This window comes from Apteryx rowi, unplaced genomic scaffold (assembly GCF_003343035.1).
Source record: "Apteryx rowi isolate R43461 unplaced genomic scaffold, aptRow1 scaffold_67, whole genome shotgun sequence".
Lineage (NCBI taxonomy): Eukaryota > Metazoa > Chordata > Aves > Apterygiformes > Apterygidae > Apteryx > Apteryx rowi.
Genome location: NW_020450949.1, coordinates 982,511 through 1,009,165, shown reverse-complemented (window position 1 = coordinate 1,009,165; position 26,655 = coordinate 982,511). Strand labels below are relative to the sequence as shown.

Here is a 26,655-nt window from a genome sequence, read left to right as displayed (position 1 = left end):
TAAAACAAACCATAGCAGCAGGATACACTCAGACATCAGTTTGACTTTTGTGACTGGTACCATATGTTTGGTTTCGCAAATGACGTTAGGGTCACTGCAGCGAACATACATCTCGGGTTCCCCACCTGGCATCCCTGCCGGTGCACCTAGGAAGGAGAAATACATGAGAAAACATTAGCATTTTCTCTGTTTATTGCTACTATTTTCTATTTTTACTACTCTACATCACCACACTGCCATGGAGAACCAGCCAYGAACCAGAATCCCCTATGCTAGGCTCAACTATCTGGTGGCACCAGTTCAACAATAAGATAATAAATCCCGATGTGAGGACCCAGAAGGAGGTCACATGATAGATGGTCAGGTCATGAAGACACAAGGAAGCAGAGACAGTTTGATGGCGCAAATTTGCTCTTCGAGATGCCACCTGCACCTTTGGGAAGGCCTACTGGTGTTGAAATTAGCTGCATGAATGGTGGAAGTTTATTAATTAGGTTTATTCTATTATCATGTAAAAGACGACCCCAAACCCCACAGTCCCATGCAGTATTTTCGGTCTGGTCCTTGGTGAAATGAAGACAGTTACCCGGAAGAGTGTGCCACGGGGGCAGTCGTATGGCCTTCTTCAGAAAGGTCAGCTCTGGGTGGTAGAATCGGAAGGTCTGGTCCACCACGTGGGGCTGAGTTTCCACCTTCACCTGGAGAATTGCAATGGGCTTCCCGCCACTCACTTGGAAAGAGACCTGTCCAGCACGTCAAAGGGAAAAGGAAAAAGCTCAGAGACAGACAAGAAATAACTCAAATAGCACAACATCGTATTGCACAGCCAAGGGACAGCAGCCCTACCATTCCCCGAGACAAGCAGTGAGGACGGGAGCCAGGTCCCAATCTGTTGGCAGAAACTGCTATGAATAGCACAGCTTCTAAGATGCTGTTAAGAGAGTTTCATGATCATAAATGCATGATGGCTGTAATTTAAATGTGCCAAAGGAATTATTGGGAAATGAAATCACATAGGTTGAGAGCAACAGTTTTGAAAGAGTAACTGACAGAGGAACAGAAAGCATTTAAGCAAAGCAGGCAGAGGATGAGAATGTAAATACAAATATCCAATGCTTTGTAAACACGGCACTTTTCTTGCTACATTTGCTGTGGCTTTATTGGTTGATGTTGAGCCTCTTGCTCTTTTGTATTCATTTTCTACATGCAGATATTTGGACCCCAACTGTGCTTGCTCTTTAGGGAAATATCGAAGATCTTGTTACCTATACACCACCCTGCAGGTTGATTTCTGCAGCTTTGGATGACAGCACACAGGAGGAAACAGTGCTCCTGACTCCCAACACACAGACATGGCAGAAAATTCAGATACCTAGTTCCTCATCATAAACCCGCTTCTGTAAGGGGGCATTTAAAAAAACTCAAGTAAGCGTAGGTTTAGTCTGTGCCCCACTGAACTGAGTTGAAAGTCTCTAAACTTTCCAGTCCGCTTCAGCCTACTCAAGCGGCATTTTTCCCAGCTTACTTACCTTGATGTGCTTTGTCAGGGTGGCACCAGATTTCCACGGGGAGGAGGAGGCGGCACCGTCTTCACCAACACTCAGCCCCGCAGGCCCCTGCTAGACACACACGAAAGCAGTTTGTCTCAGGAGGAAGCACTACTATATGTAGTCAATATTTTCTTTGGAAATTCTATCACTCAGGACAAGTCTACAATACGTAAGAAAACAAAGCAGAGGGAAACGATTATGGGCACAATTCTCCTCTGGGGCATTCAAGCTCTCTTTCCCTTGGTTATAGCCTTTCCATATGGATAAGCATTCCCCCCGGGAGGGACACTCCCCGCTGGCAGGGGCAGCTCCACCACCCAGGTACGAAGGTAGGATCCAGTCCTGCGAAGCACAGACTGGCCAGTTCCACACCGCTTTGTGCGCCTAGGATTCAGGACTCAGTATTAAAACTCCTGGGATAGCGAATCTACTCCCCTTCACTGGACTCCCCTCCGGGCTTTTGAGGAAGGGAGAGCTGTTGTTTTTCTGATTCTTCGTGTTTTCTCACCACTGATAGCTCTGCTAAAATCCGAGTTGCATTTGTGAACACCATGCAGTGGCACCAGGTGACAGGGAGAGGACTTCTTAGCATCGGCAAAGAGAGCAAAGATTCACATGCTGGAGTTCAACGAGCGCTACTCAAGGGCAACGTTGGCCCATTGCTCCCAGCCCTAGCACTTCCAGAGCTACCAGCTTGCAGCCACATGGCTTCACTCCCCGTCTGCTCTTTGCTACGGAGGTAGAAAGGGGAGCAGAGGCCATCATGTGGACAAAATTTAATTCCTGAAGTGCGGACTAAGGGTCAGACTCATTCTATCAACAGTTAAAAGAAAGGTTGCCAAACATCTTTGCACAGCACTGGGAAATACAAGACCAATTAAAAGACAGAGGAGAAACTTCCTTAGGTGCTGGCATTCTGTCCTCACCATTCAAGAGTTTTCTTTGGTTATTGTTTTTATCAGGGCAAGAAGCAAATCAAATTTCCCCAGATGACCTCAGCAAGCAGGAGTTTTGCTCTTCTGCAGCCACTGCAGACAGACAAAGCAATTTGGAAAAACAGGAATGGATGCAACTTTTCTTTCTTTTTTTCTGATTTCTGTGCAGTGTTTTAAGTCTTCTGGTTCTAAATGCCACCAGAAGAGCAAACATCACAGGCACCATACTCTGCCAAAGACAAATCTGAATGTTTTTTAATGTGAAGATCTGGTAATAACCTGTCTTACATCACTCCCTCCTAAACAAAATCACATTCCTGTTAAATTTCTGAGTGTAATATCAGCTGCCAGAAGCAGAGGAAAAGTATAGGAAACAATGTAAAAGGCACTGTATGTGAAGCCAAAATGTACCACCTACTTCCTACTAGACATAGCATAAAATAGGGTTTAAAACAGGCAGAGAAGTGTATACAGCTAGCATCATGTTTAGATCCGCAGAAAGGCAGCAGGAGACTCTTCCTTCTTCCTGTTATCAGTACTATGCAACAGCACCTGAGCAGTGCAGAGGTTTTAAGCATACCTGCATCACGACTGTGGGGTCCACCGAGAAGGTCTGGTATTTAAAGGGGATGTGAACAGTCTCCTTGGGACGTAGATAGACCTGAGGTCTAAGGTCATCGTGAAGATGGAACATATCCTCTTCTACTGGAGTAACGGTCTTGGTCAGCTCTTTGAAGTGCCTCCATTCCCTCGTGTCTAAAATAACGCTGGAGGAGTGACAGAGTTACTGCAAGGAGAGGACTGCTTGGGGGCCGATGTCAGCCCTCACCTCCTCTACCTCGCCCCCCAAGCATGGCTGGAAGGCGCTCTGGCGTTAAAGCAAGGAAGGGATAAAAGGCACGCGCCTTCCTGCCAGTGGGGAAGGACTCCCAGCTTGCTCCCCGAGCTCTCCCCGAGGCAGGCAGAGACGGCTACCTCATCGCGAGGCTGCTCTACCTGGTCTTTTCAGCTTGTAGATCGTATTGCCCCATCCCTTTGGGCTGGGGCAGGGCTGATAGGAAGAAAACAGGGAGCACAGAGTAGGTTCTCCCAGTACAGAGCCCAGATGTACCTATGGATGCCCCCATTTCAAGTCAGCCTCAAAGTTCAGACAGACCTGCTGTCTCCCTATTGGGATACCTATCTCCTGAGCCTCCCCGCACAGCACAGAGACCACGGACACTCACGGGGGGACGGAGCCGCTGGCCACTACCTGAGCTCCGGGTGGTCGATCTCAATCGTCACCGTGTGCTGCACGTTGTAGGGGTTTTTCAGCGCAAACTCGAAGAACTCGGCCGTGCCCAGCACGGCGTACACGGTGTGGGTCGTGGTGATGGCCTGGCGGAGCATGTTGGAGATGCTCTCGGCTTTGATGCGCTCCCGGTAGGCGTCGATGATCTGCAGGTCCCGGGAGTGCTGGAGGCGCTGCTCGCGGCAGCCCTGCGAGGGAGGCAGGGGCCGTGAGCGCGGTCGCTTCTGCCGTGCCCCCGGCGCCTGCCGGCAGAGCAGCCCCTCCGCATGCACCCGCCACCGCTGTCCTCACCACGACGTGCAGCTTCCTCCCGCCGCCGTCCTCCTCCTGGGCTTCCCGCTGCCGCACGCGCGCCATGCGCTCCACCTTGCGCCGGCGGACGGCCGCGGCCTCGCGGGGGCCGGGCTGGGAGGCCGCGCTCGCCTCCCGCAGGCGGCTGCACAGCAGGGCCGCCAGCTCGCCGTCCACGTCGGCCAGCCGCTGGGCCCGCGCCGCGGCCCTGCCTGCGCGAGGGGGAGAGGCGGGCGTTAAACCCGGAGAGGATGCTAAACCCGGGGGAGACCCAGCCCTGCAAGGCTCGGCCGCTCGCTCGCCCTCGGGCGCCTCCGGCGGCACACAGCGCCTGCGGATGTGCCCGGGCCAAGGATGCTGGGGTCTCCGCAGGGAGAGCGCCGCACGGGAAGGGAGGCCGGTGCTGCCCGGGACGTGCAACACGATCGTACAGGAAAACCTGTACGGTCTAACGTAGCCTTCTGCTACATTAGACACGGACAACGGAAAGCAAGGGAGTTCCGTAGGAGACGAGGCTGGTGCATATGTAAGCACTGACCCAGCAAACACCAGTTTCTGAGCGTCTGCAGCGGCGGGAGCGTAACGGGGCTGCCAGCTCACGGCTGGAGAGCCCGGAACACAGCGGGAACAAGACACCAGGGCTGCAGTAACACGGGCCATTTCACGGCAACAGAAATGCCGGACTGAGGCCGCCGCGGGGGACAGAGCGTGAAGCACCCTGTGCTTGGGCCTGGGCTCCACCGTCGCCCTGCCACCCTTAGCAGCGGCCAGGAGGGACGAGCGAGGGGCTGAGCTCAGTCGCGGACCGGCAGCACTTACCCGCTTCCGCGCCCGAGGAGAACAAGCTGCCGCCCGGAAAGCCGCTGGCGCTGTCCTGCGACGGCACGACGCGGGAGCGGGACGGGGGCAAGGCTCTCCGCTTCGGCAGCCTCTCCTCGCACGGGTGGCCTGCCACAGAGCAGAGATCGAGGGGTAAGCGCCCGGCCCCATCCTGCACAGAGAGGACACTCTGCTGCTCAAACGGGGCCCAGTTCGGGCCCAAACGGGGCATCTCCCCAGGCCTCGCGCTTCCGAGGCGCCCGGGCGCGGACCGCGGGCCCTGCACGGCAGCGGGGTCTCTGCGCGCTCAAGGGCTCCCAACCTGCCTGGCGTCTCCTCAGTCCCGCTCCCGCCAGGGCTGYGAGCGGACTGGAAGATCGCCTCGGGATTTTAGCCTGGCCACACTGCGTGCAGGAAAACTGGATGCAGGACAGTTCCTCCATCTGGTTCCCTTCAGCACCTTCCCGCACCAGCCTTGCTCCAGCTGGGATCTCTCTCTCTCAGCCTTGAATACTCCCATAAAACGTCATGCAGCAAACTGAAAAAATCTTCATAAAAAGCCAAAAAACATCTTTCTAAACTCACCACCCTTCAGCAAAATAAATCAAAGATATCTTTAGGCTTTTTTGCACGCAAGTTGCTTTGATTGCTGGCAGACAGGAGCGTTCAGAGATCCTTGCTACAGATAGTGCAAAAACCTTCCTTCGCTTGCCATTGTAGTGAGCAAAGATTTAAGGAGCAGAGGCACCGTGCATCCACAGATGCAATTCCACACATATACGCCTTGCTGCTTTAAATCAAATTAAAAACAATCCTAAAAGAATTGGCAGATGCACTGTTTCCATTCAGTGCTGGCCTCACAGGAACTTTGCAAAATTTTTCAAAGTTTAAAAGCTTTGCCGAAAAATGAAATTAAATTCAGACTTCGACTGACTCTTTCCTCCTGCTTCTAATCCAGCAACTAAGCCATTTCAATTTGGACCGTATGTCAGCAGCTTATGGAAATGGACTGTAGCTGAGCAGGCAGGCATTGCTATCGAAGACCAGAACCAACACACAGACTGACTGGGTAGGCCTGAAAATGGTTCTTCCTTCACAGGGACTGCATSGGGGACATCCCGTGTTTTCCTGACCATCTCCGTATCCATCACGATTCCTACAGAAAGTAGACACGAGCTGAAGCCAACATAGAAAGAAAGGGAAAATATCCAGGGTGGACTCATCTATTAGGATGTACTAGAAGATAACTTTTCTATGTATTTTTTTTCACTTTGTTATAAAGTCTACTAGCAAATGATATCCCCACTATAGATCTTTACAGACAATTCAGAAATAAGCAGCAGCAGATATCCCACGGCTTATTACACTCTATACGCTTTATGGTGTTTCTCTAGGATCCCACTGCTATTAGATTTTATACAACTTTTCTGTAAGAGACAGGACAGCTTCCTACTAAAAAGTGATGYGGACATCGTACGTAATTTACCACTGATCTTTGGAAGAAATTCTGCTTTTCATGCGAGTTTTCTGAAGTGTCAATAAAAGCTCCCGAGTGTCTGAATCTACAGTAGGTGGCCAGTAAGATGCACAATTACTTCCTGGGGACACGTGTTCTGCCACTGGGAAAGTGAGTTGTTTTAACATTATTTCTCTCACGCCTACAAAAACTGAACAAAACTAGCCCTAACGCTGACCTGTCTATTGTCTTGTCTCCCTTCTCCCGCCGTGATTTACACGCACGTAAAGGTTATTCTTAGCTGTGTGGGATGAGGCTATAAAGCTGTCTGTGTATTTACCTAACCTATAAATCTACGCTCTGTCCTTCAGGTAAAGCACGGCAAACGCAGAGCCCTGCGCTGCAGTTCCTCCCCAGGGAGAGCGGCTGCTCTGCAGACGCCAGCTCTGAAGTCCTGAACTTTGGTATTTGAGAGCCTCACTGGTCATTTTCTGCGCCTCCAAAAATCAGGAAAAGTGTTCCTGCTCTAAAAGATACCATTTAGCTCTAACTCTAATCATCTCTGCTGCTTTTCCATGAATGAAAAATCAGCCTCTATGAGCTTTAAAAGCTTCACCTTTTTCACTGCAGTTTTGAGGCATATAGTCAGCTTAAAGATGTGCAATTCCAATGGTAAATATTAATTTCTGTAACGGGCAAGACCACTTAAAGCTGTAGAACTCGGGAGTTCAGCCTGTGCTTAATCACTGCCGTTTCCCTTCTAGCGCCATCTTTCTCTCTTTAAGCCTTCCACCCAGCAAAGAGGAAAAGCAAAGCATTTTAAGTCACAAGAAAGCACGGTGCGGACCTAGGCGACAGGACTCTGAGCCCCACCCGAAATGACGCCGCATTCCCTCTCTGCAACAGCCAGAGGTTTCAGAACGACGGCTCCACTTTGCACACGCTCATTGCAAGACCACAAACGGGCACCGCACCTGCACGAAGTCTTGAATGAGAAATTTTTTTCTTTAGTCCAATTTCTGTTTTTCTGAGCAGCCCAATAAACACCATGACATGTACAAAAAAGGGCTCTGGTGCTTAATGCCTTAAACCGAGTTTCATAAAGAAACCTTTTAAAAAAAACTTACTAACATTACTTTGTAATTAAAAGAGGAAAACAAAAAACCACACACAGAGGCAGAAAAATCAAAGGGCAGCTGTTGCCCTGGCATGCTGTTTTTTCCTTCTCTCTTTTTTGCTGGGTTTCAGATAAACCTCTCACTGGGTTATGAATCTCAGACTCTCCTTGCCAGGAGCTTATCATACTTTTGCAGGCAAAATATGAAAATGACAGTTTAAGATATCTTATAATGGAGCTAATCTTTCTTCTGAAGATAAGATTTTAAAACCTGGAGTCACTGCACATTTATAGGTCAGTGAATTAAACATAAAGAAGTACCCAGTACATCCTAGGAAGAATAATGTTCTTACAAGCTTGGTTTTCTTACAGGTACAGCTTTCTGCATGCTGCCCGTTTCTCCCGTGTCTCCTTGCTATTTACTAGCACCTAATTGAGTGTCACTGTTTCCATATTGTCCGTCTCAAAGCTGCCTTACATTGGACATTTGTAAACAAGCAGGCAGAAACGACTGGAAAGAGAATTAATGAGCTGTACATGTCTACCTCTTTCTGCAGCCTAATGGCATCCTGAGCCGAAGCAGAGCAGGATCACGCCAGGCCTGGGATTTACAGCTGTGCTCATTTCTCAAGCACCTGAAAATCCTCTGAGGAGCTGGAGTCAGAGCTCTTGCTCAAGGCCCACAAAGCATTTGCCTTCCCCAGTCCCAGGGCAAAATCTGCAGCAAATAAACCCTTCCTACGTTATCTTAGATACGCTTTTATTTTTCCAGAATAAAATCATTTTGCAAATATCAAAGGATAACAGCAGCTTTCATTCTGGCATTTTACCTGTAGAACTTATACCCTGATGCTGCCCTGATCCCATATAATCTTCTGGCACCCTTAAAACACTCTACCCAAGACAGACGACCAAAAAACTCATTTTGCCCTAGAGCAAAATGATTTCTGGACCCTCTGCTTTGGCGCAGCTGCTCTAGGAAGCTATAAACTGAGCATTTAACAGAAGGCACAGATGCGCTCACAGAAGCGACCCAAAAGTTAGATGGATTTTCTTTTTGCGCTGCCAGCAAATAGTATGTAAGCTATGAAAAGGGAAGAGCAAGGAAATACGGCGTGACCCAAAACAGTAAGGAGCCTGGAAGTGAGATTCTGAGCTAGCCAAGAGCCCGCTGCATCGCGCTGCTGAGGGCTGCACCTCGGCCGAGTTTCTCAGCGCTTGGGGTCGGGGGCAGTTCGCAACCCCATGGAGAGCTGACCTCAGCCCTGAAACGCTCTGGCAACGTTCCTCGTGGCGCAGGCCTGGAGCTGGGCTTTCAGGAGGCCGTTTGTCAGCGCACAGAACACCGTCTGTAGCAGCATCCCCGATAATCATGCATCACGAGAGAGCAGAGAAGGCCACTGGGGTTGCTTCTAATTCGGCTCTGCTACTGACTGATGGACTAAATAAAATACAATAAGGCCATACCGAGGGCATAAATTCCAGCCAAGTATTTGTGCCTAATCAGCACAATCAAAGAGATGCTCAGATGAGTGGATTGGAGGGCCTGAGTACGCCAGCGAGTGGGAAGCTGCCCAGAGCCTGTCAGCGATAAACTCCAGACACAGAGACTTAAATGGAATTTAGACTATCAGAATACGAGTCTTAACATCTGATCTTTTCAGAGATGTTTGGCACAGCAGGTGCTACTAACCTTCGCTCGAATCGGCTCCAGACACACAGTGACGGTAATGGACAGCCCCGCCTTTGCACCAAAGCTGGGCGCAATCGGAAAGGGTCCGTGCTGCGATGCATGCTGCTGCTGGATACCAGCCTCTCCGCTGCATCCCTCCGGATGCAACACCCAGGGAGCAACGCTGGCCCATAGGGAGCCCATCAACTGGGCCACAGCCAGAAGTGCAGGAGTTGGCGGTGGCCAGCAGAGTACAGCCCACAACAGACGTGGCTGGAGAAGGCGCAGAAACCTCCGCCCTCTCTGGTGGGGAACTCGGCGATTTGGGCAGAACGCCCGAAGCTCTTACCAACGTTGGCCAGGCAGAGGTGAAGTCGGCCCTTCACGACAACGTAGACACCCACAGGCCGCACCGCGCCGTGTCTGAGAACGTCCCCACCCACCACTGCCACGTCCTGCTCGTACTCAGTCGCCGCAACCTCCAGCTCGTGGTGGCTCCTGACGGCTGTCCGACCCTGGCGGAGCAGGTGCTGTGGAGCAAGGCAAAGAGCAGTGCAGCGGGAGTCTTTGAGGCTTCCGGCTAGAGCGAGCCACTCTCGGGACAGAGCATTGCTACGCTTCACGTGATCTGCTGGAAGCTTTACTAAAAAGATCCATTACCATTTACAAAAACAGCATGTGCATTTCCGTCACAGGCTGCTGTTGATGAAACGGTTTCATTGCAACTGTTACCCAAGAGGATAATAACTAGGCATTTTTTTAAATCACCACTCCAGATAACTAAGATCTGAGAGGTTAAAAGAACTGGATAAAGATGTTTCTGGATTTCTTAGCTCTAKGGTTTTTTTGTTTGTTGGTTTTTAATATAATAAGCCTTAGAATACCGTGAAAGTTCCAGAGAACCGGAAGAAAGTTAATGTTTTGGCATCGCTTTCAAGGATAAGATGACAAATCCTGTGATTACAGGCTTGTCAGACTGACATCAGTCTCAGTTAAACAAGAGAATGGCTGATTAAACCTTGATTATTAAAGACTCAAGGGTAATATAATAACGATGCAACATAAGACAAAACAAAAAGCCCAGACTCTTCCTTAAAATTCTTGCACATGAAGTAGGGATTCTTTTTCATCATTAGCAGTTATTAAGGCTTTAGGAGAAAGGCTTGATACCTTCAATTTAACTGCAGCCGACCCAACAAGAAGCAAAGAGTCTCCATCCCAGATGTCAATCTGAAGGCTATGGTCAGCCAGGTAACTTCGAAACCAGCGCTGTTCTCCAGGCTTCAGGAAAGCAGGGTCCACCATGTATTTCAGCTGCAATCCTGGAGATCCTACAGGAAAAGGAATGCAGTAATGAAAATTACTAGGCACTAACACATGGCCGTATCCACCTGATCTGGGATACTTTTCTGCACCAGCAAATCCTGCCTGATTATAAATTCATTCTCACAAGGCTGTGGGAATTATGGAAGAACCTGTAACCCCACTGCACRGCTGAGAACCAAGCCTCAGAGGCATCGAGCCGCCTAAGCTAAATCGGCATCTCTGGGACACACAGATGCACAGTGCCCAGTTCTCAGCACCGGGACCCTTCTTATTCTGCGCAGGTGCCAGTTCAATCTAATGAACCTATCGGTCAATTAGTAACTTACAGGTTCAAGCAGAGAGTGACATCTACGCATAGAAACACTCAGTTTGTATGGACCTTCCTCTTCAATTTCCAGTAATAATTCCACATGGAGAAGGAACGTTATCAACTAAAAATGCTCTGCAAGAGATGGTATATTGGCTTTGTGCTCTTGGGACAAGAATTTAATAAGACAGAAAGAAAAAAAMCAGCATATTGCTAGGAGAATCAGATTAGATTACTCTAGGCAGTTTGCTTTAATGTGTTGCATGTCTTAAATACACTCAGCTACAACTGGAGTCAGCAGTCTAGATGTCTGAATCATGACACCAATACTTATTGATGTTTTACTTTATGGTTTGACATTTTGAACATTTTTAATTATATGCCACATAAACTAATGGAAGCCTGCTATTAGAACAGATACCAGTCCATTCCCTTGACCTGGAGACAAGCCTAAATCTGATTGACCAAAAAAAAGCACTTGAAATACTTCGTCGTTTCAACTTCCCAGGTGGGTTTTCCTCGTACAGTAACACGATAACACAGAGCACACAAACAAAACAACAAAAAAAGCCAAGTTTACTGATGAACTGCATGAAAGACTCAAAACAGCAATAAAATTTCAGTATTAATGTGCTTGTAAGCCCTGGGGCAAGGCCTAGTGAACAGTGAGAATTCTGTGCTTTATAAATAAATCTAGGTTGCAGGCCTTTGAAGCAGGTGCGTCTCCTTCAGTTGTCAGCAATAGATATTTCAGAGGAAGGAACAAGAGAGGCAATATGACAAGCAAATGCAGAATTACCTGACTGAATGACTCTCCCCCACTGCAGGTAGGTGGTTCTGCCTTAAGATGTGATGTCTTATACCCCTGATAAAACCGAACACTTCCCAAGGCATAATGGTTTTCTGTATATGCAGTTAATAAAGTGCAGTTAATAAGCGATGGTAAAGCATAATGCTTTCTGTATACACCTAGCTCAGTTTTGAACCCTGCCAAGCGAGTGTTTCRAAAATGGTTCCTACAGCATTCTGCTCAACGGGCAAGTTATGCACTGCAGGAAAAGACATGCTACCCCGCGCCCGCTCTAAATATGCTGCCTTTTAATTCCCTTCCACCTAGCTAAAGCARTCTTCACACTATTCATTCTGTCACGTCCCTTCTATTAGATCCTGTTCTGCTCCGGCACCATGCCCTGTTTTCAAGCAACTGCTAGAACCTCCAGGGCTTCTGAAGAGGACGTCCCACGTGAGGACGCTAAGAAGCGTCAGGCCCAGAGCTTACCRCTGCTGACGGTTCCGTCTTTGTTGATCTGGACAAGGACGCGCGGAGACACAGCTGACCGGGCTGCCTTCTCCTTGCCCATGTCGACCAGCTGCAGCCGCGGCGTGGTGACCGGTGGAAAACGATAGAACTGGAAGGTGAAGAACACCGTCTTCGGCCACGTTACTTCTAAACCATTCTGCGGAACCCTTGACCAAAAAAAGAATGCTTTTGGGCTAACTCATAATACAGTACTTCCTCCTGATCCTAAACTTGTTTTGTGTTTGTCATCTACTGAGAAGCAGAAAAACAAGAGAAGATCAGTAATATCAAAAGTATTTAGATTTCTTTGAAGACAGAGGGCATATGGTTTGCCTTTGCTTTCCAAAAGCTTCATAACTCCAGCTGTCTTCTACCGTATGCTGTGATGAAAGAGCCAAGTGAAAATAACATTTTACCTTCACACAGCACACGCCATCTATGGAAAAAACTGTGACCAATGCATCATCAGGATAAAACCACCCTCGGAGGAAAGTCTTCCCATTAAGTTTCTGAACTTAGGGCGTAGTTACAAAAAAAAAATCCCACCTTAACTAGTTTTTGCATCACATTTTGGCTAYTGTAAATAAAAAAATTGGAATACATTTTAAGAGTGCCTCGAAAGAAAGATATTGCCACTGCAGAAAACTCTTCGGGACTTTGTTTCCACCACAGACATTAAAAGCAGCAGCACGTTTACACGGATATATCCAAATCAAACAAGAAAGCAGGCTTGTAGGTAGTTTTGGAAAAGGATTGTTACCCAACGGCACCTTAAATTCACATGAAGAATGAGTCATGAAGATTTGGGATCTTACCTACTAAAAGCAAGGAACTGCAGGATTATTTCATTGCTTTGCAGAACATCAGCTTCTTCCAGCTGGGGACTGAAATGCACAGGCTCTGCGGGGTCCATGATTTCCACTGGCTCCTCGTTACAGTCCAGGATTTCTGGAAAGCCAGAGGCGTGCAAGCGAGCTAGGGAGGCACGAGTGTGTACAGCGCTAGAACTGACAGAGAAATTGTTCTGAGTTTTTGGCAACAGTCTCACAAACCTGGGCCCTTCTTTGGCACCCCAACACGCTCAGCGACGGGGTCGGTGAGCACAAGAGCGCTGAGGCGACGGGCAAGCGCATTGCCCTGGCAGGCAATGCCCCTCACCGCCGGCGCCGAACCCCGCCGGGGAGCCTCACCTGCCTGCCGGCACCCCCACGGCAGCGATGGGCGCCTGCACGGGCGTGAAGGGCAGCTCTCGCAGCTGGTCGCCGGCGTCTGGGCCCGCGGCGCCGTGGCTCAGGTCGGCTTCCAGGTGAGTTATTCCACCCRTGCCGCTGCCGCGCGGCGGCTCCTGCCGAGAGAGGAGAGCACCTAGCTCCCGGGGGGCTCGTGCTCCCGGGGAAACGGGGGCACGAGGCCCGGGCTCACCCCCACCCCGCACTCACCGTGCGCCCGCTCGGCGGCATCCTGCGGGGCGCGGGACGCGGGGGGCTGGCGCTCCGCCGCAGAGCGGGCTCGCCTCGACGCTGCGCGGGGGCCGACAGCTGCGACAGGGACAGCTGCAAGGAGCAAGGCTAGCGTGAGCACATCTGCTCCGCAATCGAGCTCGCGAGGAGGAGGAAGTACCACGAGGCAATCTGCGCTACAGGAAATCTCCAGGGATTAGGAGGACCAGAAACTTCTCGTTTCTAAAGCAGTCCATGCCGTTCAGATGTTGTTTGCTCTTAAATTTGGCTCAGCAACATCTCTGCTCCTCAGAGAAGCAGCACAGCTTGGTTGCTTGTGGGTTCACACCTCTGTTTCTTACTTTAGCTACCGTGCTGCACTTCATTTTGCAAAGGGAGGAACAAGAAAATGTGGCAGAAAAATCAAACAGCTTAATACAGTCCTCTGAAGCATTTCATTTCATCGAAAATGTTTGTGAGCATTGATCCCTGCACCAAGATAAAACAACAAAGAGAAGATATTTCAGTAGTCACAGCTCTTCTTAAACCTTGACAGCTCTCCATGGAGAAGTCATGCATCATAGTCAGCATTTACCATGGGACAACAGTAGCTAGAAAATCTGGTTCAAAAGCCAGAACTGCCTTTAAAAAYAGTAAATTTGGAGCATGAAAGTAGCTCAGAGATTTTTGTCCAGCAAAGTATATGCAGAATTTGTTTTGCTTCCTCTGAGGATGTGGATTTTAGCAGTATGTTTAGTGTTATTTGGCCACAGTAGCCTTGAAAACTGACAGCCAACAGGCTATTGAAAAAGCTCTCAGCAACTGGCTGGCATTATGTGAACRTAGCTATTTCCAAGGAAGTGTCACTGCCTGCTAACTGTGTCCAAGCCGTTCAGCAGCTTTCCCATGTGCACAATGCACACCCCGGGCAGGACTTAGGCACTTTCTTCACACTGGCAGGGCTTTTATGGGAAGAAAATCTCCCCAAAGCAGACTTAGCAAGACAGCTATCTTTATTAGCATTATCGGTAATAAATTATAACATGAATACAACATCTGAGAAAAACGAGTGGCAGAAGCAGATACTTCCGCCACTACGGATTCATCTGCTAGGGTGTTCTGTGCGCAGGTGGTTTACGTGTGTCGGCCTGGAGGAGCCACGCTCTCAGCGCTCCGCTTCTCCGCTCCTTGTCCCCACCAGCGTTTTGACCGCAATACCTCCTCCACGTCTTTGCTTCCTGCCTCTCCCCAACAGATCCAAGCGCTGTCGTTCACCACTTAGGCCTGAGTTATGCTGCTGTGGAAAACGGGCTTCTAACCTCCTACACTCCTACCTCCAAACTTCATTTTCTGCTATAGATTTTAACAACTAAACACTTTAAAATGTCTGTAAATATGGAAATAAAGTCAGGAGTAGGTATTTCTTTTCCTTGGGTGGAACATAGGGGAACGCAGGTAGTTYACACGGCCAGCTACAGCCGGGGCAGCCCCGAGCAGTCGGCACGGCCAGCACTTACCCCCGGTCCCTGGCTGGAGACCATCATCCGAGGCGAAGACGCTGAACCTGGGGGAGGCAGGAAAGACACGTTCTAGCGATGCTGCAGACGCATGCATTCGGATACGTCAAGCGCCACAGGCTGCCTGCGCTAAAGCCGGTGGCAGCTTTGCTTTGGATCAGGATCTAATGTGATACAAATTCTGTTACCCATCGGTTTATTTTTCAGAGGGTTGAACCTGTTCAATGAGGTGGCCTACTGTTTCTCAGCCACTTGTCTGCCTTATTTTTCCAATAAGCTCATTACCCGGGAGGGGCGGGAATGTAGCACTTCTCCAGATCCATCGGTTATTTTGCCAGGAATTAGGCTAAATCTGCCAGTTAGCGTTTTCCTGTTGTAAAACACAGTTCCCCCATCTCTAGACAGGGCTGCAGCTTCCCTGAAAGCCACCTAGTACTGGCTAAGTGGATTGCTTAATGAGACATGAAAGTTTTAGGATATTTAAAGTTTTCATGGCTCTTCCATTATTTCTTGTCACTACTTTCATCYGTTCATACATTCATACCCTGAAACTGTATGAGCTTATTGTGTTTATATTTGGCCGGTCTGCTTGTTCACTGGCACAAGACGAACTTGCTGTTGCACTAAGCAGCAAATCCTTTAGAATAGACTAGGAACACAGATGTTTTCTGGCAACGTTAAGACTTTATTTTGCTTTCACTGCCACATATATTTCAGCTATTTTGTTCTGAACATTCTCCAAAGGAAATTGCCCTGCTTCCCTTCTGTCTAAAATACTGTTTTCTTTCCATTAGAATGACTTTGGCCATTGTTAAAATGACCATGCACAGAAACACACAGAGCCCAGGAGCTGTCAGCACAGCAGAGCTACCAAAGGGTTCCCAGATGATGTGTTAGACCACTGATTCAGAGCAGCGTAGAATGAAGCTACACGCATTGCTGTAGACGTGCTACCCTAAGGTATTTCACAGGCATAGTAAAGGCAGATATAGCTCAAAATAAAACAAAAGAAATATTAGCATAGCACCTCAGCAATTACTGAAATCTTGTCACCTTCAAATGTTCTGATAAAGCACCCAATCATTCAGCCATCATTGTGGAATTGTACTGATCTGAAGCAATCCAAGATCTTTGTCTGTCAAACTGCCCTATAAATCTCAAGAGAAAAGCACCTGTGCTGTCACACGGTAGTTGGGTCTGCATGCACCCAGGGAACAATATCACTTACAGCAAATTTCAGGCTCTACTGAAAATGGTGCTAAAACATGCAGGAGCACAAAACAGCGGACAAAGTGTCAAGCAGACTTAACTGTATCCTCAGCGGAAGTAAGAGACAAAAACTCAAGTTAGTTCATAGTTTTCTTGTTTGTGGAGAAAGTGAGATTCCAGTCACATTTCAGAATTCAGACTGCTGCTGCCCAGAATATCTGGAGTGTGTATAATCTACAGATGCTGGTACTCTCAGCTCATGAGCCTTTCCCTAATGCCTGCTATTTTCTGAAATGCACAAGACACAAGGATGCAACAACAGCAGGAATGTATACAGCAAGCACTGTTATTTGGGCACCATCATAGGATGGTTTCATTGTAAGGCATAAAATACCGGTTTGCAGCACAACTAGTAATCAAATCAACAGAAGATTTACTCAGCCTTCCTTGGCCAGAAGGACCAGATGGTGATAAGTTTTCCAATGAAGCTCTAAAAGAGTGAAAAAAATGCTCTTTTCAGCAGCTTGGGGTGCAAAATTGCTTTTTGCACATGGCCTCTTTTGGAGCTGCTCACCTCACTCCATTTCTGGAACATTACTGTAGATCGAGCACTGCAAGGCAGCTGTGCAGTATCTGCTCACTGCTCTTCCAAGAGCTGCTAGAAGGAAGCGAGCTGCACTGTCATGCCACATCAGCGGCCATCATTAACATGGATCTAACCTAACGGATTGTGTTAAGTACAGCTGTGAACTTATAATTGCTGTGAACTTTCTAAATAGGTAAAACAAGCATTAGCTCTGATCGCAGTGAACAAGTCAGCTCTGGAGCCATGAGACACCTAAACAGACCCGTTAGAGAATTAATCCCCGAGCTGCCCAGGAGAACAGAATTAACCGATCACGTCCCCATTGGTGAACGGGATCGAAATAGCAGCAGCCATAGTCTCTCCCATGACGTACTAGGCATTTCAAAAGAAAGCCTCTCCTGTGCATTAAACAGGAGAAAGTAAGGTGGCCTCAACAGCAGGGACGATCTCCCTGCGCACTTCAGGATGAAGGGCTTGAAGGTCTAGGTAGTCCTTCACRCAGCACGTTATCACAGCCCCGCTCTGTTCTAAGTCGCAGCTGGTGGGACCTCACCTGGAAAGGTCAGTGCCAGTAAGGGCTGGGCCTTTCAAGCCGAAGGGAAGAAAGGCACCTTAAAAACGTCTCTGCCAATTATCTTCCAGCAAAGCCTACATAGTAGGGAACTGCCACTCTCAGAGCCGTTGTTATTAAAAAGAAGAAAAAAAATGGAGTAAAAAGCTCAGCCAGGAGCTTCAGCTTCCCTGTGGGCTGCAGCTGGCGTGATGGGAGCTGACGGGTAGGCTCTGCTCGCAAGCGGCACAGAGCTCCRCTAGCGCCTGGGAGACGTGAACGGAAAGGCGCCGGGACCTGCTCGCTCCTCCCTGCACAACAGCCCGCTTTCCGCCGCTGGCTCTGCCGTTGGATGCGAGACTGCTACGCCTGCAGCAGAAAAACAGCCACGGGGGCTGCCGCCGCTCGTCCCCATCACCGCACGCGCTGCCAGCCGCCTGCGAACAGGCAACRGAACGCGCTCTGGGGCTCGCTTACGAAAAAGAGCAGAGGACTCTGAAGGGCTCTGCGAAGAAAACCGTCTACCTGGGAGGGAGGTCAGGTAACCAGGTCCTCACCTCATGCTGCCTCTTCTTCTCCTCAGGAGGAAGAAGGGCAACGGCGCTTGTTCTGCCAGAGCCACCGTGGGCGGCCACACATCGCTGCTGGAGGCACGAGCGGTGATGCTGGGCTCTGTGATCGCCAGCCAGCCCAACTCCAGGCTCCGAAACGACTCAAAAGCTGAAGCGAGAGGGCACGAAGGGCAGGAAAAGAGCCGAGAAGCTCAGTCCCACCTCTCTGATGGGGTGACAAGAGCGATGCTCCTGTTGGGAAAGGAAGGCAACCACTGCCACCCCTCCAGCCCAGGTACCTCACTCCCAGGTAGCCACCGAGGTGACTTAGCTGCCAGAAGAGCTCCACAGAGGTCATTTCCTAAATTGCCTCATGGACATCAAAAATAACCACAGCTCAAAACAGTCTGACCAACAAGCTGAGAGAAGGGAACCCTACCTGCTCAACTGGAGTGTCTTCACGGCATGGCGGGGGAGCTGCCTGTCCTTTAGAACAGTTGCACAGCGCCGTACGTATCTTCATCCGAGGTGAAGAATTTTAAAACCTAGTGATGCCTCAGAAATCTCTGACTTTCGCCTGAGGCGATTCAGCACACGTACAATCTAGATTTTGCTTGCCTGTCGTCTTTCCGTTGGCAAGCGAGCTGCATGAAAACTCTTTCTCTGCCGGAGCTCATTTTCCCTAGATAGGCCAATATTGTGGCGCCGCAGCTGGCGTCTGAAGAGGCCTGTAGCATCCCCAAAAAGGGGATACTTTCTGGAGGGTACAAAATCAAGGCAAAACAGCCAAACTGCTAAGGCGCTGAACTGTTTCCAGGCAAACACACCTCGTTATAACACCAGAAGTCTGAAAAATCGAGGCTATAAGCAGAACTGTTTCTCAATAGACTGTTTATCAAAGTTCTCCAGGAGGCTTTAGTGGCTCTTCAGGAAGCACACGTTCAGAAGAGATTACCATATTACACTACATGAGAGACTTTCCAGCTGTCTGTCATATATAATGCAGCAGGAAGAGGCTAGAGTAAACGACTGTCTTCCCAGCGATCCTAAAAGCTAACTTCATTCTAGAAAGCCTCCCTAAAGCGGCTGAGACAAAAGAAGAATTAGGTTGCCAACTGCAGCAAATTTCCAGGCCTGTCCAGAGATTAATTTTTCCTGACATCCTATTACTCCACAGGCAGCTTCTGCTCGCCAAATGCAGCTGTCAAAAAATTGTTAGGATTTTTCATTCAACATTTCTGTGGCTTGATCACATAACCAACCTCTGAAGCCATTTGCTTTTGGCAGAGGAACCACGGCAGAAGAAGTTAATCAAAAACGCAGACAGACTCCTCCACTTCTTGCCCGCCCGTGCGGGCACCTGCATCGCCGGGCAAGGGCGGGCGGGCGCCGGGCTTCTCACCGCCCGGGACCCCCCAGTTCACGGTCCACGACCCGCGCTTGTGCCCAGCACAACTCYGGCCTCCCCCTTTCGCTGGAGATTCGCTGCCGAAGGGGCCGGAGCTGCCCGGTGMCCCCGGGGGAAGCCGAGGGCTCCCGCGGACGGATGCGGCGCGCGGGAGCGTTTTGCTGCTGGCCGGCTGCAGACCCGCGCGGAGGAATTTGCTACCCCGGGAAGCGGTGTCGCGGGAGGACCACCGCGACGAGGCTGTTGCTTGGCAACCTGGTGCAGAACAGGCAGAGAAATCGGGCGGCTGTTTCGGGCGGCAAAGACGCGGAAGGAGCAGGGAAACGAGAGCGGGGCAGCGCGCCGGCCGCCTCGGTGCCAACCCGGAGGCGCCCCGGAGGCCGCCGAGGCTCAGGCTGGCGCAGCCCCCCGCGAAATCCCGAGGATCACGCTCCAAGGGGTGGACGGCGCTCCTGGGCTGCGCGACGCGGGGCAGCACAAGATCAGCTTCGCCACCGGCCACGAGCGCACGTACTTGGTCAAACGGAGTGAGCAAAGCATTAAAAATAGGTGCTCAGCAAATTAAAGAGCAAAGGGAAGAGATTCCTTAAACGGACCAGTCGGCCACAAGCASGCCGGAGGCAGAGGGAGCAGAGAGGCTGGCGAGTCTTGTGACGCCGCCTGGAGCGCAGAAGTTCGGTACAGAGGCACTCTCACCTCAAACGACACGTTTAATGTCAGTAAACAAGGAGTTCGGCGGTAAGGCAAGAGCCTGCGAGCATGCGGACAACCCTCCCGGGTATTCGTCTGAGGCTCGTAGCTATTCACGACGCCTCTTCAAGGCAGCAGCGTCACAAATGCAAAGCCGCATCCGGAAGATGAAGATGCAAGTTCACAAATACCTCCCCATCTTCCGGATGCAGCTTTGCAAGCTTTACAGCCCGGCGCTCACRGGAGGCCGGCCTGCGCCTGCCGCACGCGAGACGCCTCTCCGGCTCCGGCTGTAAGGCCAGGACGCAACGTGCTTCCGAGTTTTACCTGCATACCTGCTCCCGGACTGGAAGGAGGGCTTGCCTCGCCTCTCCAGGTGTATCGGCTTGTTTAACAACAGACAGCAGCTCTCCCCACAAACTCTACTCGCTGTCACATTAGAATTATTTCCCTGGAACACAAGTTCTCTGGGGGCAAGGAATAACACTTGACCCCGCAAGGCCTTAACTCCATGACTGCAGGGTCTGTTGCAATACAACATTACCTAGTCTGGCTGTAGCTCGCTTTTCCGACGGAAAAACTAAGCGTCACGTAGGGCGGCCCCAGCCAGGCAGCAGCGCCTGCGAGGGCTCTCTCCGCACGCGAGGTCAGCTCGGCACTTCCGCGCYGCCCGCGGGCACCGGCGCGGGGACCAGCTCCGAGGCTTCACAGCACACGTCCTGGCTCCTCGCTTGGCTACGCACGGTGCTATTTTGGTGGTAATTAGCTAGTCCAGACTATCGGTTCCAGCAAGTTCCTCCRCAGAACTGGAGCACGATGTTACTTTGCATGCTAGCACAGTTCCCTTGGTCCCCCCACGTGGCTTTGGAGTACAGTACATGCTAAGATACACTTACTTCTTTTTACCACATCGTAGTTCACTGAACGGTATTGACTGATACTGGCAGAATTGCATTTGTAAAAGATCTTTCAAGCAACATCAGGAACCTAACAGCCTCGCAATCACATCAAGGAGAGCCTAACCCAATATATTTCCCCAAACTCCAAACTGTTAAATCACTCCAATTGACCTTTTAAGATTTCTGCTTTAAAGCCTGTTAAACCAAGCAGCCCAAGCCCACAGAGGCAGGAGGCTCTGCAGGCGAAGTGGGTCAGCGGCTTCCCCAGCAAAGCCGCAGTGCCACTGCCATCTCGTGGAGCGACACGGCATCTCCGCGGCAGGGCGCAGCTCCAAAGCGCCAGGCGTCACTCGGACCCGTAAGCCRAAGTGCTTCACTTAAGCTGACAGCTACAGCATCATCAGGCTTACCAGAAGAGCCATATAAGTTCGTAAAATATTCACAGAGAAAAGGCTCAGTCATCACTTAAACGCTGTTACGCATTTAAAGGCTCTCACTGAGACTTGCATGGGAACGCGCACAAGAGCGGGAACGAAGCTGTAGAGGAAATGGGAGAAACTAAGACCTAATTCAAAGGATTTTGGCAGTCAAGTAGTAAAGTAACATTATAAATGGCAAGCTATAAAGCAGATAATTTCCTAGATCATGTTGTTTCGTGATACTTGCTACACTTCAGGTTCCACTTTGTAGGGGAGCCAAAGCTCCCACGTTGTAAAGGGTGCGAGAGCGGCGACAGCGAGACGCACAGGAACGCCCAAGTCTGCAGAGCTACAAGCGAGGCCAGAGATGCTGCAGACGACCCCRAGATGCTCCTGAACGAGACTGACCCCAGCTTCGGGGCAGGCCAGGATGGCCCGGCGCTCGCAGGTACAGGCTGTGCACCCTTGCTTGCGCCCGTCCCGCCTGGGAAGGCCCCCGCGGCCCCGGAGCCGGCGCACTGCCACGGGCCGGGGCTGCCGCACCGAGCTCCCTGAGCACCAGGGAAGCAAGCTCCCTCTCCCGGCTCTCCGCTCCTGCCTGCCCAGCTGCGGAAAGACATGCTCTAGGCTTAATCATGAGCTACAGAAAGCCGGCACGGCGCCCTCCTCGCACGCAACGAGCTGCCCGCTACTGACAACGCAGGCCTCCGTCTCTGTTGAGCAGCTCGCCGTTACTTGAAAGCCAGCACAGAACACAGTCATTTGACAAAAACTGGCTGCCCGACCGGCAATCCAGTGGTTAAAACTAGCACTTGTCTGTACTGCAAAACATTTACTAACAGATGACTTCTCTGGCAGCCCCTCCAGTGCAAACGGTCCTAGAGACTTCAGTAACAACACCACATTAATAAGGTAATAAACTCACATATTGATGTTTAAACAGGCAGTTAAGTTGAGAGCAATCTGGTTTGCACATCCATAGATAGATTGAAAAAGATTAGAAACAACAGAGCAGAGTGACTTTCAACAAAAGAGGAACATTCTTCACTGCAGAACCCATGGTGAAACAATCAAATTATTCCAAGCCATATAGATAAGCAAATTTGTTTTCTCTTATTTTGATCCCAGTCTCGCATTCTGGGGTGGAAAGTTCAGATAAAAATCAAGATCTATGAGTTTGTTTCCTGCCGATCATGAACGAAGAGAGCAGACAGAAACAAAGGAATAGGAACCGGAGAGGATTTTCAAGAGCACTGGGCATTGATTTAACTCCATTCCCAAGTCAAAGTCGATGGAAATTTTACTTCTGTCCTCAATACACATAACAGATCAGTGCTGAAAATCCTACCATCTGGTATTCTTGTGCTATATATATTCATATGTGCACATACACATATGCAGGCCCGGTTTTTTCTCAGCTAGACCCTGGAACAGAATCACTTGCGTTAGAGGTACATGCTGATTAAATACGTGTTGCTGTCACGTTCTATAAACTGCAGCTAAATAAGATTATTTATTATTCAGCCTATAATTGACAACTCTTCCATCCTCAACCATCTGGAAGGACTAAGAGTTTAAAAAGACAAGTAATGCTAGCAGCAGGGAGCAATAGGTTTCTGTGCAGCTGTAAGGCTGTTCCAGGAGTTTTCAGCAGTTCAACATGGAAGCCCCTAAACACCATTACAGTGACCTGGAATACGAATGGTTGATGACATCCTGGAAATTACTGTGATTTTTGCACATGGCTGAGTTCTAATATCACAGTTGCATTTTGCAAATTGAAAGTAAAAATGAGAGTTGAATTCAAACTGATGTAAGCTTGATTCACTATAACTCACAAACTAGTTCACCAAACTTCATCTGAAGTACTGTTTTTGCTTCTGATCAGATACTGATGCTAAACTCTATGCTTTAAATGTCACAAATATGGAAAACACTCACTCAGAGATGGTGTAGGAGGCTTCTCTGAATCTTCTCTGTCTTTACTTAAGGTATCTGTAGAAGTTACAAGATGTTCTTCTGAATCAGCGGAAAAGTGGAATTGGACAGTACCAGATTCAAATTGCCTCACCTGAAATTTTGAAGTGAAATGAAATGCTTTTAAAAGAAAGTGTGCTATGTACATACTCTTTCATATCTCTGAAAAGAGAACCGATTCTCTCACCCTGCAGTCAGAAAAACTATGGTGCAAGAAGTGTCCTTCCAGGCATGTGGAGGCAGAGCTGGCAGGGATTTACATTTTAATAACATCACCAAAAATCTGTCCACTTGCAGAAACAAACACACTTGCAAACTCTTTCTACAGCCTACCTCAGGCATAAAATTTTGCTGAGTTAAGAACATGCACACATATTCACTAGCTACTTAAAATTAAGCTAGAGAGTAGACTCAAGTGCTCTGCCTTTTAGGCAAGCAACACACGTGAATGTGAACAACCCAGTCTACAATAGAGCAAGTTATGTAGCTATTCAGCTTTGTGTCTGTGGCAGAGAGTAATCAGTGCAGTTTAGCCTCGTTATGGAATTCTGGAAACAACTCTGAGACACTCTTTTGCAACATCCTTCCCCAGCAATAACTTCTTTTTACTGATAAACACTTTGGAGCAAGGTCCTCAACCTTTTATTTGTACGTACATCGCTTAGGATAAAATAGCTCAAGTAATGATGGCCTCCAAGAAGTACCACAATAAATAATATGTTCACCAACTATACGACAGTCTGCATATTCACCATAATTAAAGCAAAACAGCAGCTGGTAATGTAAGTGCRCTATGTACAGCACACGTGTATATTAGCAGGGGGCTGGAGGGTTGTTATCCTTGCTCTTTTCTCATGACTCTCTATTCACTCACAGATTTGCTAAGAGCCTCCCTGTTACCTGGGCACTTGAGATTCTTTTAAGGAGCTTTTTAAATGGAAAGGCCCCATGCTGGGCCTGTCCTGAAAGCCAACTGGACATTCAAATGTGTTTGCAATGCAGAAGAATTCACCAAAGTGTCCCTTACCTCTTCAGAGCTCACGCTGTTTGGCGGGGTCTTGTACACCAAGACTTGGCTGGGATTGTGCCGAGCGCCTCCGCGCAGGGGCACAGCCACCTCCGAGGAGCCAGAGCCCAGGAAGGGGTTCCACGCGGCCCACCGCACCGAGTGCATGTAGGCTGCCTTACTCAGAGACGTGGCGGACAAGGCCTAGGGAAACGGAAAAAGAGTGAGCGCGAGGAGCGTCAGGAATCCACACGTTAGCACAGGAGGCATACCCCCGTCACATCACAGAGGTGACAAAATAAAATAGGTTAAACCATCAGCCGTTTTCTGTCCAGTGAGCAATAAAGTTTTGTAGCATTCAGAATTTATGGTAGATTCTCTCTGCCTTTAGGAAGCGTGACACACAATTTTGCTAAAGTGCTTCTCTYTATCCTAGAAGAGGACTAGCAGGATTTCACTGTTTGCACGTTTCTGCAGTTATCCATACAGACTGCYCTGTGCTGCAACAGGAGAAAACCCTAGAGCAGGTCACAAAATGCGGCCTCAGAGGGACAGCGCATCTTCAGCCCTGCATAGCCCATACCAGAAATGCCATTTACCGTTTCACCCGTCACCGCCAAAACCGCACATGCGTGGCCTCTGTACGTTCAGTTTCATACGCTCAGAGATCAGGCTGGAGAAGCTGCCCATGTACATCTGCAAGTCCTGCGTGCATGCCTAAAGAGACCRGCCTCCGGGCTGGTTCTGCTTTGGGCTCAAGGGTGGGAAGGGATGGGGAAGGCAAAGTTACATTCTCCRAGGTGAGAAAACAGTCAACATACTAACAGTAAAGAAGGGTTTTTTATTCCCGCTGAGCAACTCTGAACATCTGGGACACGATGAAGGTTGGCACACGACAGTGCTCCTGTGTTACTATAATATAGAAGAACGAATGCCATCAAATAAACTAGGGTTCTTATCTTCAGCTATACATTTTCCACCCTTGACTCCAGTATTATAGAAATCACTTATCTCTGCTTGCAGCACATTTTTGAGATGTACCACTTTCAAGCACATTATTTGTCTTTCCAGACCCATTTTTGTCAGAGCACAACATTCTCTTCAAACCACTGACTTTTCAGGTGCAAAGACACACCAGCAATRCTTTCCTGACGGACAGGGACAGCGCTGAGCCCGTGTAGAGCATTTGGGATCATTTATGCCTCTCCGTTAGAGATTACTGGGCTGCCTTTCTCACGCTTACAACGCTCGTCTCCCCTCCACTCTTTGCCACTGACGATGCAGACAGAAACAYGACTTTCTAGATGATTTTATCTGTTCGCGGCTAAACAAGAAATCACGGCTACAGCTGCATAGATATGAACCCTACTTTCTCACTGTAATCATTTTATCAGTCTTCCCACTTGAGTACTTTTTATTTTTTCTTGTACGTATCCAGTTTAACTAACACRTCACGAAGTTGTTCCCTTTTCTGCATTCTACAGTTGCAATGTATTAGACAATCACCTTCTGAGATAATTTTACCTCATTCCTTTACAAAATTATGCAAGGGACTATAGTTCTATATTCTGGATCAACAAAATGCAATACAATGCTTTTCAAAAATAGGGTTTTTTATCCCTCGTATTTTTTAACATACATAGGCTGAGATAAATAAAGACAACCCCACCTCTCCTTTTCTGCAATTAGTCTTTTTTTGGCCAATATCTGGCTCCAAGCAAGCATTTTCAGCCAAGCAGTATAAGCGAGAGTGTATAATGCAAGTGCTAGCAGATTTTACTAGGAATTTATTATCACCACTGCCGTAATAACTGGGACAATGTTCCATGAGATGAGAATTCTTCCTACGTATAGAAGTTGATTAGGTCTCTGCAATAAGGACAGAGAGCTCATTAAAGAACCGTAACTCTCTCACTCAAATAGCTGCATTAAGTGATATATTTTAGACCATCTACTCCTCGAAGATGGGAAATGTATTCTAAAAAGAGGCTAAAGGGTTCCACTTACCCAATCACTTTAACAGCCTCCCCTTAAAATCGAAGGTTATGGAAGAACAYGTATAAAAACATACAGGTCTCTACCAGTGTTTGAAATCATTCTTACGGCTCCCTGCTGAGCGCTAAYTACAGCACGGAGACTACCACGAACAGCTTGGCAATCAGCTTTGGGATTAACCGCTCTGCGGAAAGCGGTGCGGAGGGTAATCGGGTTCACCCGGCCGCTGCGGGGCTCCGCCRGCCCGTGGCACAGCCGGACGTCAGGCGGTGCCGGCCCTCCGCCCGGGACGAGCGGTCCCGCGCGCCGGGGGGTCGCCAGGACGTCCCGAGGCACCGCGGGCTG

General features: G+C 49.2%; 1 protein-coding gene across 17 annotated transcripts in view; it reads right to left on the bottom strand.

Annotated features, from left to right (window-relative positions):
- Nucleotides 1–26,655, bottom strand: part of NPHP4 (nephrocystin 4) — a 67,147-nt gene that overhangs the window by 19,724 nt on the left and 20,768 nt on the right. For 15 of the 17 annotated variants that reach the window (XM_026085617.1, XM_026085613.1, XM_026085616.1 and 12 more), the window contains 16 exons: nucleotides 24,337–24,519; nucleotides 23,274–23,403; nucleotides 15,021–15,067; nucleotides 13,504–13,617; nucleotides 13,255–13,409; nucleotides 12,880–13,071; nucleotides 12,044–12,231; nucleotides 10,302–10,462; nucleotides 9,481–9,661; nucleotides 4,887–5,015; nucleotides 4,068–4,279; nucleotides 3,738–3,964; nucleotides 3,066–3,252; nucleotides 1,530–1,619; nucleotides 587–743; nucleotides 61–146 (listed from right to left, as the gene is read on the bottom strand). In XM_026085617.1, the coding sequence (XP_025941402.1) occupies nucleotides 61–146; nucleotides 587–743; nucleotides 1,530–1,619; nucleotides 3,066–3,252; nucleotides 3,738–3,964; nucleotides 4,068–4,279; nucleotides 4,887–5,015; nucleotides 9,481–9,661; nucleotides 10,302–10,462; nucleotides 12,044–12,231; nucleotides 12,880–13,071; nucleotides 13,255–13,409; nucleotides 13,504–13,617; nucleotides 15,021–15,067; nucleotides 23,274–23,403; nucleotides 24,337–24,519 (2,439 nt within the window). Of the gene's footprint in view, nucleotides 1–10; nucleotides 147–586; nucleotides 744–1,529; nucleotides 1,620–3,065; nucleotides 3,253–3,737; nucleotides 3,965–4,067; nucleotides 4,280–4,886; nucleotides 5,016–9,480; nucleotides 9,662–10,301; nucleotides 10,463–12,043; nucleotides 12,232–12,879; nucleotides 13,072–13,254; nucleotides 13,410–13,503; nucleotides 13,618–15,020; nucleotides 15,068–23,273; nucleotides 23,404–24,336; nucleotides 24,520–26,655 lie in introns of all 17 variants that reach the window. The other 2 variants (XM_026085621.1, XM_026085627.1) reach the window with 2 other exon arrangements.